Below are 14,858 nucleotides of genomic sequence, written 5' to 3' on the forward strand. Positions count from 1 at the left end.
TTGTGTCACATATTTTTATTCTTTGGAAAATAGTAATGCTCCTTAAATATGATTCAAATCAAATGTATGATATTTACAAACAAAAAGAAATCCCATGCCGTTTTACTGTAGATGAGGCTGTTAGTGAACATTTATCAAAAGTATCATTTTTAGGTTTATTGGTGAAAAAGTAAAAAACATCACTCATGTAAAATATAAAATGTCAAAAAATCCGTTTTGTTCCAAAAGGTAAGAAAGAAAAGGGATTAAAGAAATCATACAAGCATGTGAAAAAACTATTTGTAGATAAAATAAAATAAAAAAAACATTAAATCATTAAACATCTTTTTTTTTGGAACAAAAAGGGATTTAAATATTTTAGATTTAGACTTATGTTATTGTTATAAATGTTTCTTTTTCGTTAATATTATAGTTTTTTTCGTTGTCATTATTATCGATCAATTTGTTATTATCACTGAAACTTTATGATAAAATTTGCCCCAAAGCGGTGACCTTTGACCTCCGTGGTGGGAAAAACGAAAGCTTTGTTTGGAAATGATCTAGATTGGCGAGAGTATCAAAGATTCACGAGAAGACCCTAGTTAAGAAGTTTTTGTACACGGCCACTCCTTTCTGGGTCTTTCCAACCGTACAAGTAGATTTTTATCTCCAAATGAAGATGGAGGTTAGAAAAAGGAAGGGAAACTGGGATGAAATTGCAGCAGACAGTTTGGATACAGTTCATTCCCATTTACACAAGTGGATCTACAGAACACAAAAAACAAAGAGGACTGTTTTTTCTTTCTGTATCTCTAATTTAAAAAAAAATGTCGGAATAAGGATGTCGAAGGATCTTTCGGTTTTTGTAGTTGAAATGTTAGGAATATTACACTGATTAGAACACAGTAGAATCAGTGATGGTGTAATTGGCTCAGTTATTATCAGCATTGATGTCTTTATAATATTTTTCTTCCGATAGTAGGTCAAATGGAGTAGTTATTGGTTTTGGAGGAGAACTGGACAGTTGAGGAGAATAAAGTTTTTTTTGTTTGTTTTTAATGGAACAATTAGGTTGTCCCCCACTCAAATTCCCCCTCCAACACAGTAGGTAGCGGTATTGCACCTTTTCATTTGTGTCTCCCGTCACTTAAATTACAAGAAGAAGAATTGTCGTCATATCCGCCTGTCAGCTTGTACACTTCCGGGAAAGAAAGAAAGACAACATCGAATACTCCGTGAACAAACAAAAAGACCTAAAATACATTGCTTTTACGGGTTTTAGTTCCTCTAAGACCTCATTTGTCATTATGGTAAGTGATGTTTACATTTACATACTGCTGACGACATGTTTCTATTAAAATAAACCGGATTTTAACCGGCTAGGCTAACTGGCAGCTAACAACAACATTACCTCAGAGCAGAAAGATGCTCTGTCACGATGAAAACAGAGTTGCACATGCCGGCTTTATTCTTGTGAAACGATCTGAAGTGCGGTTTGAAAATGACTTTCATGTGGTATGCACTCTTCCATAGTTTTCCTTCCATGTTTTTGACCCCCCAATGGGCCGGGGCTTTCCGAACCGCTTCTCCACTCAGTACCGGTGCTACTCGGTGTCCATGCTGGCGGGACCCAACGACCGCTCCGACGTGGAGAAAGGAGGCAAAAGTTGGTATAATTTCATCTAGAGAAAAGTCAAAGAAAGTCAAAAAATAGTGAACCATGAGTTTTAAGGGTGAAACTAAAGTTGAAGTTGTTTACCTACTCAAAACCAAACGGTAAATAACTTATATTAACGAGAAACGACTATCCTCTTTATGTTTATTTTATTAATTTATTTATTGCTTCTGGCACAAAATCTACAGATAACTGTCAATTGATTTATTTAAAAGCATATTTTATCAACTTCTTCTCAAACTAACGGATTTAATAGATACATTCATCTAATTCATACATTTTAAATAGTGCTATACCTTTTAAAATATTACATCTTAAAACAGTTCCTTAAAAACACATTGTTTTTATAGAAAATATTAATTTGAATGTTTAAATTTGGATACGATTTTACTTTAATTTGGATATGAATGATCTTTTTTTTATATAAAACCTGACTAAAGACATTATATTTTACATTTTTATTTAAATATGAAAACAAAGATTTCAATAACAACTGTTCAGTAACCAGAGAAAATCTGTTTTTCCGCTTTCACCAGTAATCATGCCACCTTCTGCTCTTGACCAGCTCAGTAAGTACAAGTATTTCTTTTTCTTCTTTCTCTTTCATAAACCCTTCACTAGAAAGGACCCTCTTCCTTTTTTGTTCTGTGAAGGCAGGCTCAACATCACGTACCCGATGCTGTTCAAGCTGACCAACAAAAACTCGGACAGAATGACACATTGTGGTGTTCTGGAGTTTGTAGCAGATGAGGGGATCTGCTACCTACCACACTGGGTGAGACACAGTAAATAGTTTGATGATTTAAAAAACAAACTGAAAAGCTGAAGATTTTTTTTCACATGGAGGTAAGATAGCCCTTTACCAGACCGCTAACCTGTTCAGGGTGGACCCTGCCTTCGCCCAACAAAAGCCAAGTTAGGCTCCAGCAACCTCATGTCATGAACCTGAAAAGGATTCGGCGTAATCTGAAGATGGGTGGATTTAATCCATCCACACATTTTCTTATTCTGCTGTGTCCCTGTAAGGGTTACGGGATTGCCAGAGTCTATCCTGGCTGCTGTGGGCGAAGGCAAGGTACACCTCAGACAGGTCACCAGCCGGTCACCAGCCGGTCACAGAGCAACAATAACACAATTTAGAGTAATCAGTCAACCCATGATGCATGTTTTTGGACTGTGGGAGGAAGCTTGAGTGCCCGGAGAAAAAGATGCAAACTCCACACAGAATGTACCCACCTGGGATTTGATGGGTGGATTTAAAACACTGCCAAACTAACAGCATCAATAGAAATAAAAGTAGTAAAAAAAAATAATTGTTTATGCAAAATGTACACAAATAAATCAAAGTTTGAGTGTGACAGCATGGTTTTATTGTCTTAAAAAAATCACAATTTTTTTGTTTTTGTTTAAGCTACTAAAGTCAGGGCAGCACTATGCTTCTTTTGTCTGTCTTGTTTCCTGACTTTTTAAAAATGTATTTATGTAGATGATGCAAAATCTCCTGCTGGAAGAAGGTGGTTTGGTTCAGGTGGAAAGTGTCAATCTCATGGTGGCCACTTATTCAAAGTTCCAACCTCAAAGTCCTGATTTTCTGGACATCACAAACCCCAAGGCAGTGTAAGAGCAATGGACATCTATGTGCCCTTTATGCATATAAAGTTTGGTAAGCGGAATTCCTGAGCTGTCACTTTATCACAGGCTGGAGAACGCACTGAGGAACTTTGCATGCTTGACAACTGGTGATGTTATTGCTATCAACTACAATGAAAAGGTAATTCATTTTATTTTGAAGGATATTTTCCTTTCAATAGTGCACACATTCTATAAAGCCTGTGTTTGCTTTAGATCTATGAGCTGCGAGTGATGGAGACCAAGCCAGATAAAGCTGTGTCCATCATTGAATGTGATATGAATGTGAGACTCTCTTTATTATTCTAGACAACATTAAACCTTTACATTATTTGCTATTTGAGTTTTATTTTGCTCCTCTGTTTAGGTTGACTTTGATGCACCTCTGGGTTACAAAGAACCTGAGCGGCGATCTCAGAACCAGGATGAACCCACGGTAAGGACTGAGCCTTAAGCAGTGAGTGAGATAAGTCATTAAAGGTTTAGTAAAAAACATTTCTGTAGGAGGAAGAGCCAGACCCAAGCAGTTATGCTGACATGGACCTCGGATTCAGAGTGAGTATGTTCCAACTAATAATGACCCAAAAGACAAATGAAAGCAATAAAATACTTTTCTTGATTTTATTTTTCGTTAGGCTTTTACTGGTTCTGGCAATCGTCTGGACGGTAAAACAAAAGGGATTGAGCCTAACCCTGTTCCTCTAGCAGCAAGTGACATTAAAAGGTGGTTTTGCATTTAAACTCTTCACAGTTGCATCTTTTTGTGTTTGTGTCAACTTTGTTGCATTTTAAGGTCCCTGCTTAGTAAATCATTTTTTTAATTAGTTTGATTTTTTTTTTCTTTTTCTTTTCTGCATATGGGACAGAATTTTGAGACAAAGTTTTGCATCTGGAATTAAAACTAAAAGTAAAAAAATTTTCATCTATTGTTGGCCTCATAAGTCAACTTACAGTCCTTGTTTGATCACATGTGCAGAGCCTGTTAGCAAGATTTTAAATAAATTGTGTAATAGTGATTAAAAGCTGTTGAGAACATCTCAATCTAATTACTGATTTTTTTTAATTCAATGTCCATTTTCATTTCAATCTTTTCATGACAGAGGAATTCCCAATTATGATTTCAAAGTTGGCAAAATCACTTTCATTAGAAACTCCCGACCTCAGCCCAGGAGAGTTGTCGATGATGTAAGTAGTTGATAGTTTTTCTATATATGTAATAAGATGTGCTTCCAAAATTAATTTACTTTTTTTTTTACTAATTTTTAATCTTTCTTCTCCAGGATGATGCCCTGAACAAGTTCATTGCCTTCTCTGGAGAGGGACAGTCACTACGCAAGAAAGGCAGAAAGCCTTAGAGCTGCAAGTGGAGAGTCAGGCCTATGTGACGTCTATTGTAGAGCTTTTATGTAGAATTTTGATTATATTTTTTGATTGAAATTCTCATATTCTCATTTGCTCAAATAAAGCAAAATTGCATTCTGGTTCTTGGGGTTTTTTCTGGTGATGTGAGTGAGGACAGTAGAAATTTGTCAGGAAATGCTTTATCACCAACACAGAAAATTATTATTAGAAAACAATTGGAAAGTTTTGTCATAATAATGTTACACTTTGAACATCCAGTGTTTTTTTTAAAATATCATTTTCCTTTTTTTTTAACAGTACACTTTGTTGCTAATATAATAGAGCATACATTTACTTTAGCTTTAGTTGTGGTGAAAAACAATATTTCTCTTGATGTGTAAAAACAATGCCTCATGCATTTTGCTGCTTTATTTATAAATAAATAAATGATTCTTTTTGGAATGTTTAGTCATTATTTATTAGCATGGAAATGGTATGTCAACACTTGCAGAAAACAGTTGAATTAGATGCAGTGATCACTTCAAATGACTTTATTTTAACTCATTTTGACAATAGATGGTAAGTTGTGATTTGGACAACACATTAAGGGATTTAATTAAAATTAAATAGGCCTAAATTATTTAACAATAAAAAGAAATTAGACTCTTGGTAAGCAGTGAAACGTCCTCAATGATAAACCAAGTCCTGTTGACTGCTGTCTTAACTCACTACTTCGATGGAATCAACCTGGATCAAGAAAACAGACATGTTATAAACAAAGAAAAAAATATTTTTGTTCGTTGTACTTTACTTTTTACAAAGTGAATCCCGCTTAGATGCACTGGCGCTTTTGTTTTGAAAAACAAAACCGGAAGTCCCTTTCTAGGTAATGCTATTGGACCTAGCTATGGACCGACCCGTGGTAACAACATGGAGGGTAATTTCACTAAAAAAAGAATACAAAATGTTAAATTTAGTGTGACAGTTTTCCACTTTAGCTTTCGAATCTTTTTTCTAATTGATCTAAAGTTGATGATTGTTACATTTGTTTGTAGTTTGAAGGCGGCTAGCTCTGTGTTTAGCTAAATAAAATCGTTAGCACGTAACAAATAACGTAAATGTGACATATTTCATATTTACCACAACCATGGAGCATAAACTGGGATATATTTATCGTTAATTGTAAGGAAAAGTGGTAAAATACATTTTTTTAACCTAAATACAATATAGAAATGTGAGGTTCAATTTATTGAACAACCACAAGGGGGCGCACGAAAAATCTGTTTTTTTAATTTGATTTCTTGAGTTATCACATTTTTCTTAAAGGAGTTTGATAAATCTAAAACCCACAGCTATATAATTTTAAGATGTGTGATCAACATATCTAAATGTCTCCCTTATAATGTGATTTCTCCCTCCATGGAATTTTTTTATACTGCAATGTGTAAAAACACTATAGAAAGTTGCATTGATTTGTCGTACCATGAATGGAGAAAAAAAGACCAAGAACACATGTGTGAAATCCGACCTTAATTTGGTCATCCTGTGTGTGTAAACCCCTGGTTTCAACTGTATATTTAAATACCATTACATTACATAAATACAAGTTCCTACATCCACACAAAACATTAATGCAGGAGTTCCTGCATTTAACTGTTTCAGGTCAGATTTAATGTGGTTATCTAATTTTGCTTTTGGTATTTATTTCTTGCCTTTTTCCCGCACAGCCACCGAGAGCATGTGACACCTACTGGAGTGAGTTCTGGCACTGCAAAAGTCTTGTGAATCGCTTCCACCATTATTACACTTACGGCACCACCCCATCATGCCATCAGTGGAAAGAGGACTACTATAATTGCAGAGAGTGGGAAAAATCTAGAAGCACAGAGACTAAGGTACAACTTTAGGACACGAATATTGCCTATTAAAATTCGTATTGCATAATTACAAGATTTGTTTTAAACTTATTTTAGGAAGCATTGCAGAGAAGTGAAAGAAAGCGGGTGGCAGAGCAAAAAAACTTTGACCCAGTGTGGGAACTGAGGTGTGAGCCTCCAAAAGACTGGAATTTGCCTCTGAACCAGGACAACACAGAAGACTCCTAAAAGGACCTCTTTGACTTTTGTGTATTTAATTTTTAATGGACACGAGATGTAGTGGAGCTGCAAACACTCACTGTTGATTAGGGGGAAAATGTTAGTCGACCATAAAGAGAATAATGTTTTGTGAAGCAGACCGACAAATTCAACAGGATTTTTCTGAAAAATACAGAATCACTGCTTTAATAGAATGATTGGGGGAGAAATGGTTTGATTTTAATATCATTGGATTGAAAATACTTATTAAAGTGAACAATAGATTTGTTTTATTTTCATTTTTTTTTCATGAAGTTTAATTTTTACCCTTACAGAAAACAAAAGGTTTTGTCTGGAAAGAAGCAGAAACACATATTTTGTAACCACCATCATGTTAACACTCTTCAATCTTGGTAAATGTTGTTTCTAGGGCTGTAATTACAGTCCTGTGTTCAATTCATACTAAAACATTCAGTTTAACACAAAAGAAAATTACAGTTAAAAATGAAACCGTAGACATTTTTTATTTTAAGTTTCTTAAAATAGAAAAAAATGGATCCACAGTTTGCATTGATGATATGTGACTTTGGCCTTCATAACTGAACATACATGAAGGCAGAAAGGCTCATCTCTCCTGCAGGCTCTCAAACATGCTTCATCTTGACTCAAGTGAAGCTCAAACATGTGAAAGCAGTCCTCTGGAGTTGCACAAACAGCGCTCCACTGTCCATCACTGTGTGTACACCTTTGTGATGTCATTATACTTTCCATCCGGGGCGTCATAATTTGGTATTGGGGGCGTGTATGAGGGACCCTCGCGGGTGAAGGGAAACAGATGTGGGTCTGGCTTCAGAGCCGATTGGTACAGCTCCTCAGACTCCAGCTTTAGCTCCTCCAGCGCCTCTCTCTGCGCCTCCAAAGCCAGTTCAATAGCCTCTACTTCAGCCTTGTGTTGTTGCTGATGTCAGAAAAAAGACAAGTATTGTATTTTTCAGAATATAGATAAGACCAAAGACATATATACAAGCTAATACAGGATGGATAACAATTTTTATTTTAAGGTTACATGATTACCTGTTTGTATCGACTCCAGTCCTTCAGCAGCAGCGCTCGGCTCTCACTCTCTTCAAATGACAGATCTGGAGCAGCACGTTTCCTTTAGTTAGATGGGAAACAGAATCAGTTTATGTGGAAGGGGACTCAACCAAAACAAGTTAAATAATGAAAGGTCATAAATACTCATAAACAACAACCTCTACCTTGTTTCATCCAAGCATTTGATGGGAGTGATGAAGTCCTCTATGGGAATGAGCTCAGGTGGAACCTTCTCCAGCTTTTTCAGCTTCTTCCTCAGCCGCTCCCTCATCATCTGCTCCCGCCGTGGATCCACTTTTTTTTTCTTTTTTGGCTCAGCTCTTAGGTAACATGAAGAAACAGTGAAGGTATGATAAAAGTATAGACAAAAACAATAACTTCACGTACCTGAACTTGCAACAAAAAGTTTCTCATAAATCTAAATCATAGTAACTAACTGACTGAGTCTTGGTAGGTTATAGCCAATGATTTCCTGGCCCACAACAGCATGAGCATGCCTCATCATTTAAAAAGAGTGAAGATGTAGATGGTACCTCAGGGGGGCTGACGTCTTCAGCTCCATCACAGGAACAACCAAGGGACCCCTCACAGCATGTGGATTTTCCCCGAAAATCACACTGAAAAGAAAAAAAAACAGTACACATCAGACTGTGTAGTCTGGTTACCGTCATGGGAAACTAACGAACAGCTGCAAAAAACTGAACTGTTTAGTGTTTTTGCACAACCTTGACAGTCTTTGATCAAACTCACCGTGACGGGACAGTCTGCCGGGAAAAAACCCTCCACAAACAGCGCGACAATGCCAAAGACATGTCTGCTCTTCGTGTTTTATTAATTTAGAGATCAACGCTGGGTAAAAAATAACAGAAAAGCATAAAAAACGCATCGACTGTCCCTTTCAAGGGATACGGCGCACGCGTCGCAAAGAAATTACGTATCAAGGAAAATCGTCTACTTCCGGGACTCGCACTTTCGAGCATTTCTATATCGCATAAAATTTAACAACACAATTAAAATTAATACATGTGTTTTCTAATTTAGCCACTGGGTCAATAATGCACCAATTTTAGTATATTTGTTTGTTATTTATGTTAAAAATGTAAAAGAAAATTTTAATTTCGTTTGGCGAATCTAACTGTGAGTTGGAAGTAAACGAAGCATGCTATATAGGGTAAAGGTCAGAGTGGGTTTGTCGAGTTGTACTCACCGTGAATAAGATTCGGATCATAACCCGAGAAATCTTTCTGTTCCAAATTGAAAAATCATCCACAGTTTGTTTTTGTTGAAGTTGGACTTTACAGGATCACGATGGCACTTCTCAGAGGTAAACAAACGCGTCAGATATTTGCAGAGATAAGCTCGGTAACTCTTTTATGCAGCAAACACGATCATTCTTATCGAACTATTACTAGGTAATGTTATCGTAAAAAAAAAACAAAATTGTATCTATAAAGTGTGTGTGTAAGTAAATGTCAGGTGAGTCCAACGCTTTAGAGGCTTTAAGGTCATTACAAAGTAGCTAAAGACAAAGGTCTGCCATAATGAATGAGTAAATCTGTTATCAAAAGATGACAAACATTATATTTCATACATTTATAAACTTAAATCTGCTTAAGGATGGTAGGCTATTTCTTATTTGAATATTTCTTTTAACAAAAATTATTTAGCTGTTGTCCTTTTTAAAGTATTTGCGCATTTTAGCAATTACATCTTTTCTCTCTAATCTATAATTACTTGTTAATGTTGAAACTTTAAAAAAAAAGTGTATCTACCAATTTGCTCTCATTTCACAAATGTAAAATAAATCTCACATGTGGATGCACCACATTTTGTAAACACTATGACGTGTTGCATGTAGGCAAAAGGTAACTGTATTATAATTATAGTTTGAAGGTCATTAAGACCATTATTAATGTAGATATTTACATTTTAATTGTTGACTACTTCTAGGCACAGCTGTTGATACTTTAATATTATTTTTGGTGTCACTTAACCCGCAGAGCCAATGCATGGTGACCATAACCACACGTAAGTAGATGTTTTAGGTTTTTTCAGGTGTTACCCGGTACACAATTATGCCACCAAAACATTTTTGTCACATTAAAAGATAAAGCTGTTTTAAAAATATATATGTATTTTTTTTTTGTTTTAATCTTTGCTTTTAATTCTGGGAAAAATATCTGCCCTGAGGTTAAAACTAGTGGTTAAAAAAATCTTTTTAATAAAGGTTACAAACTTCACATGAAAATTGCTTTCATATTTCTTACACAATTTAATAAATTGTGTAAGAAATATGAAAAACTTTAAGGTGCAGGTCTTTACGTAAGGAACATTTTAGATGTTAAACCTTAATACATCGTGAGCTGTTGAGTTGTGGATAGAGAACTCCACAATTTAGTGAACTTAGTTAACTTGCAAACCTCCAAAGAAATAAAATCTCATTAGCCATGAATCCTTTTTAGTCTGGGTTTGGCACGACTGCAGTCATTGAAAATGTCTAAATGACTCTACATTAGTTCAGCATTTGTCCTTTTCATAGGAGTGAAATAGAATAAATATACTTTAATACCTCTTAAGCATCACTGCTATTAAATATTGAGTGGCAATTAAATGCTTTGGGTGGTAATGGCGCCCCCTGGCTCATCTTCTGGACACGCTCCTGCTTTTTATTGATCTTGTAAAACAGGCCTGTAAGGTAAAGAAAACCTTTTCTATTAAAATTTTATCATTTCTTCATAAACATGTACTAGGAGGAAATTTCAGCCATGGAGACTTACCTTTGAAAAGTCTGTTTAAAACCTAATTCAAATAAACTCAATTTAAATGAAATGGAAAGTTTTTGGCATTAACCTCTAATTTCTCTTTCTAGTTCATTTTTGCACTTTTATTCAAATAAACTTAATAGAGGATGAAAAACAGTAGAAAAAATGTAAATAGTAATTTTTTTGCAATAGTATTGTTTTTGCACATCACAACAAACACACTTTATTTGCACACTTCAGGTCATTATATAATGCTAGTCAGTATTAAATGAAGCAGGTCAAGGCATTCTATTCTCAGTACAAACATTAGGACCTCGTCCAATGATTAATAATTTAAAGGGATATCTAAGATACTTGGTACCATTTTATTTTTTTTTAAGTTTCAGGTGTATCGTGTCCAGTGTGGAATGATTTATAATGAAATGTGTTTTCTCTGCTTTTTATTTATCTTGGAACATAGAACCTTTTTCTACATTTTAGCCTTTTTTTCCCTCCAAATGTGCAGTAACCGGGTCTATTTGCAATAACTCAATATTTAATATGCTGTGCTCACAGCAACTCATCTCATTCCATTCTATTTTGTCCATACATATTTAATATTTAACAGTTTCTGTACATATTGTTCTTTTATTTTGGCAGAGATTTATATACTATTTTTTTATTTTATTTTATTTTATTTAACTTCACCACTTCAAGGCTGCTGCAATTTCATTGTATCCCCATGTACAATGACAATAAAGATTCTGATTCATTGATGGAACTGGCTCACCTCTGGCTTCTGCATCGTGTACTAAATGGTTTCTTTTCTTCATAGGTGTGTTTGTTGTGTCAGCCAAGCGCACTCCCTTTGGAACCTATGGTGGAGTGCTGAAAGACCACAGTGCAACAGACTTGGCGGAGCATGCAGCCAAAGCCGCCCTCGCTGCAGGGGGTGTGGCCCCAGAGCTTATCAACAGCGTCATTTTGGGAAATGTCATGCAGGTATGTCGTGTCTGACCACAAGGCACGCTCATCTGACATGATTTTGGGTTGTCTGCTGTCGTTCAAATCCTTTTCATTTACTGTCTATTTTAGAGCTCGGCGGATGCCCCATACATTGCTCGCCATGTCGGCCTGAGGTGTGGCGTTCCCATCCCCGTGCCTGCTCTCACTGTGAACAGACTGTGTGGGTCTGGCTTCCAGTCTATCATCAATGGTACTCATGTAAGCTGGCTTTTAAAATCCTAACATGAATTCCATTTAATTGAACCTTGAGTTTGAAAGTTGCTTCTTATTCAAATGCCTTGTGTGTTTGCAGGAGATCTGCCTCAGAGAGTCAGAGGTGGTTTTGTGTGGAGGTTCAGAGAGCATGAGCCAGGCTCCCTATGCTGTTCGCAACATTCGCTTTGGAACAAAGTTTGGACTTGATCTTAAGGTTTGTCTTTGTATGTTGTCTCTGAAAACATGGGATGTGCAGAAAGAAAAAAACTTGCAGTTTAGAGGAAGACACTAAGATGAAATCTCTGACAGCTGGAGGACACCTTGTGGGCGGGTCTGACTGACCTGCATGTAAAGATACCAATGGGAATCACAGCAGAGAATCTGGCAGAAAAATACGAGATCACACGAGAGGACTGCGACAAATTTGCTTACCAGACGCAGCAAAGGTGGAAGGCAGGTGAGAAACTGCAACTTTTGATATCTTCCTTCCAGCGAAAAGTGCAAAAATATTTTGTCTTGGAGCGTATTTATCATGAATTTTAATTCTTGACGGTCAAACTCTGTTTACAGCTCACGAAGGGGGTCACTTCACAGCTGAAATTGCCCCCGTTGACATAAAAACAAAAAAAGGAAAGGTTCCCATGGCTCAGGATGAACACCCGCGGCCTCAAACCACACCAGAACAAATGGCCAAACTGCCGTCAGTCTTCAAAAAGGGGGGAACCGTCACTGCTGGAAATGCATCGGTCCGTTCGTGAACCCTCCGATTGTAACCTAATAGAAAAAACCCAAATAATTCTTTAATAACAGCATTTCCAGGCCTTTGGATGTTGTAAAAAATATGTTTATCTATATATTTTTAGCTCACAAAAAGCTCAAAGTTTTTTTTATTTTTTGCTCTGTATTTATTTTGAAAATATTACTTTTAGTGGTGACAAACATATGAATGAAATTAATCTGATTTTTGTGAAATGTAATAATAACCTGTCACTTCTACTTTACAAAAAATGGATGTAGGTTTAGTTCTAATAAAAGTAGGAGCAGACCTTTTTACTTCAGTAGCAAAAAAGAAATCAAATATCCCTAAATGTGAGTCTATTGCTCTCCAGGGGGTGTCTGATGGTGCTGCTGCTCTGGTGATTGCAAGTGATGATGCTCTGAAAGAACACAAGCTCACGCCGCTCGCCAGAATTGTGGCTTATCATGTGTCAGGCTGTGACCCGAGCATTATGGGTATCGGTAAGTGACACTGCTCCCAGAGAGATGTTATTTGAAGCCATCTGGGTTGATAGAAAGGAATGAACCTGAATAAACCTAAACATCTTTATATTAGAATGATAAATTTGGATTTCTTGGTGTCATTTCAGGTCCAGTCCCAGCGATTACAGGAGCTCTTAAGAAATCTGGTCTGTCTCTAAATGACATGGATCTGGTGGAGGTTAGTATTTTAAGATATGACAACAGGGTTAATTTTCTTTTTTAAATGTTTTTAATTAAAAATGGTAGCCTCTTCCTGATGTCAAAGGTGAACAAAACTTTGATTTTGGTTGTAGATTTGAACTAAATGCATGTAAATTTCACATGCACGCTGCATGTGAAATTTTTTGAAAATCGGTGAGAAAATGTGAAAATCTTCAGATCTCACACTTTACCACAACATGGCCACCAAGCAGCAGGTCCTGTTGCCATAACATAACAATTTTTAAACGTCCTTTGGATATTCGCGACACAAATGTGGGGGGTTTTTGAATATTTTTTTTTTTCCCTCATAAGAAAATTTTGGCCCCAGTCTTTTTGTTTTTGAAGGTTTCACTGGTTGCGATGTCATCATTGTAGGGGTTGATGACTTTCAATTTCATCAGATATTAGGTACATGCAAATTTTGGTGAGTTTGTGGCAGGGGCAAAATATTTGGCTCAATTGCTAAAATAATACTGTCCTTGCAATTAAGGACAGAATAAAGCGGTTAAAGTAAAGTGGTTACAGGGACACGCCATTTTCTGCCTTTGCTTTTAGTCATTGCATCTTCAGTTACGTGCTTGTGTGCTGCTTTCAGGTGAATGAAGCGTTTGCTCCCCAGTTTCTGGCTGTTTCAAAGGCTCTTGGGCTGGACCCAGAGAAAACCAATGTAAATGGCGGAGCTATTGCGATCGGGCATCCTCTCGGTGCCTCTGGAGCTCGCATCACTGGCCACCTTGTGCACGAACTCAGGTAAATATATGCTGCTATTGTTTGTGTGCATTGATATGTGTACAAGAAAAGGGTGCCACTACTCATCGGCCTTTGTTTGTCACAGGCGTAGAGGTGGAAAATACGCCGTTGGATCTGCCTGTATCGGTGGAGGTCAGGGCATCGCCATCATCCTCGAGAGGTGTTGACAGAAGAAACTGCCTTTGCTCATGGAATCTCCTGAAACAATGTCATGCAAACTCACCGGCTACTAATGTTCTAACAAGGAAAAACCTCTTGGTTCCAACCAAGAGAAGAAAAAATATTTGAATTGTTTCCCAGAGAGTCACTGACTGGATGAGCTCCAAAACGTGTTGCTATCATTTTCTTTAAGTACTCCTCTTCAGTCCAGTCGATAGATATAAATACAGGTTCATTTATGCATGTTAGCTAAAGTAATGACTCCAAATTGCCCTTTGGATTGAGAATGTTTTGCTTTTGTGTTCCTTGTGATGAACTCATGGCCTGAAGTGTGTATCGCACTTCTCACCTGCTAAAAACCTGAGATGACCTTTAGCAGGTTCCCATGACCCTCAATAGAATGAAGCTTGTCTAGAAAATCGTTAGATGGAAAATTTCACATCTTCAATCGTTCTCATAACTTGAGCTAATAAAGAAAATCAAGTTTCTGATTGTCATAATGATGGAAGAGGTTATTTCTGCTTACAAACATTGATTACTTCCTGATCATGATGGCAAGTAATATATTATCACAGACTGTTTGCCTTACTCGCTCCATGTTCAGGATTTGGTGTTGCCTTTAGTGGCTTTCTGTGGTAACTGATTTTGTACTTCAGTGTTAAAGTATCACAAATAAAATTTCTCAAAAATTACTTTTACTCGTTAATGTTTTTTTTTATTATTTTAATTGTA

At 36.6% G+C, this 14,858-nt stretch overlaps 3 protein-coding genes and 1 non-coding gene across 4 annotated transcripts; 3 read left to right on the top strand and 1 right to left on the bottom strand.

Moving 5' to 3' along the window:
* The first annotated feature begins 1,090 nt into the window (after nt 1–1,090).
* ufd1l (ubiquitin recognition factor in ER associated degradation 1) lies at nt 1,091–4,764 on the top strand. Its single transcript, XM_004072170.4, has 12 exons — nt 1,091–1,289; nt 1,513–1,645; nt 2,191–2,223; nt 2,308–2,429; nt 3,141–3,271; nt 3,353–3,425; nt 3,500–3,568; nt 3,651–3,719; nt 3,788–3,838; nt 3,919–4,007; nt 4,384–4,468; nt 4,564–4,764. The coding sequence occupies exons 1-12, from the start codon at nt 1,287–1,289 to the stop codon at nt 4,636–4,638; spliced, it is 933 nt and encodes a 310-aa protein (XP_004072218.1). The 5' UTR covers nt 1,091–1,286; the 3' UTR covers nt 4,639–4,764.
* A 709-nt stretch (nt 4,765–5,473) lies between these two features.
* On the top strand, nt 5,474–6,633 carry LOC101172821 (uncharacterized). The gene is made up of 3 exons (XR_013658204.1): nt 5,474–5,561; nt 6,352–6,519; nt 6,598–6,633. It is a non-coding gene; the product is annotated as an uncharacterized LOC101172821 (transcript).
* Nucleotides 6,634–6,963: 330 nt separating this feature from the next.
* On the bottom strand, nt 6,964–8,744 carry mrpl40 (mitochondrial ribosomal protein L40). The gene is made up of 5 exons (XM_004072173.4): nt 8,545–8,744; nt 8,328–8,411; nt 7,959–8,114; nt 7,774–7,855; nt 6,964–7,657 (listed from the first exon to the last, which is right to left on the bottom strand). The coding sequence occupies exons 1-5, from the start codon at nt 8,604–8,606 to the stop codon at nt 7,430–7,432; spliced, it is 612 nt and encodes a 203-aa protein (XP_004072221.1). The 5' UTR covers nt 8,607–8,744; the 3' UTR covers nt 6,964–7,429.
* On the top strand, nt 8,744–14,818 carry acaa2 (acetyl-CoA acyltransferase 2). Its single transcript, XM_004072169.5, has 10 exons — nt 8,744–9,118; nt 11,371–11,537; nt 11,631–11,759; nt 11,854–11,970; nt 12,066–12,213; nt 12,327–12,502; nt 12,866–12,995; nt 13,124–13,194; nt 13,813–13,967; nt 14,053–14,818. The coding sequence occupies exons 1-10, from the start codon at nt 9,103–9,105 to the stop codon at nt 14,132–14,134; spliced, it is 1,191 nt and encodes a 396-aa protein (XP_004072217.1). The 5' UTR covers nt 8,744–9,102; the 3' UTR covers nt 14,135–14,818.
* Nucleotides 14,819–14,858: the final 40 nt, after the last annotated feature.

The sequence above is a fragment of the Oryzias latipes genome, chromosome 9, assembly GCF_053564925.1.
Source record: "Oryzias latipes strain Hd-rR chromosome 9, Olatipes_Hd-rR_3.1".
NCBI lineage: Eukaryota > Metazoa > Chordata > Actinopteri > Beloniformes > Adrianichthyidae > Oryzias > Oryzias latipes.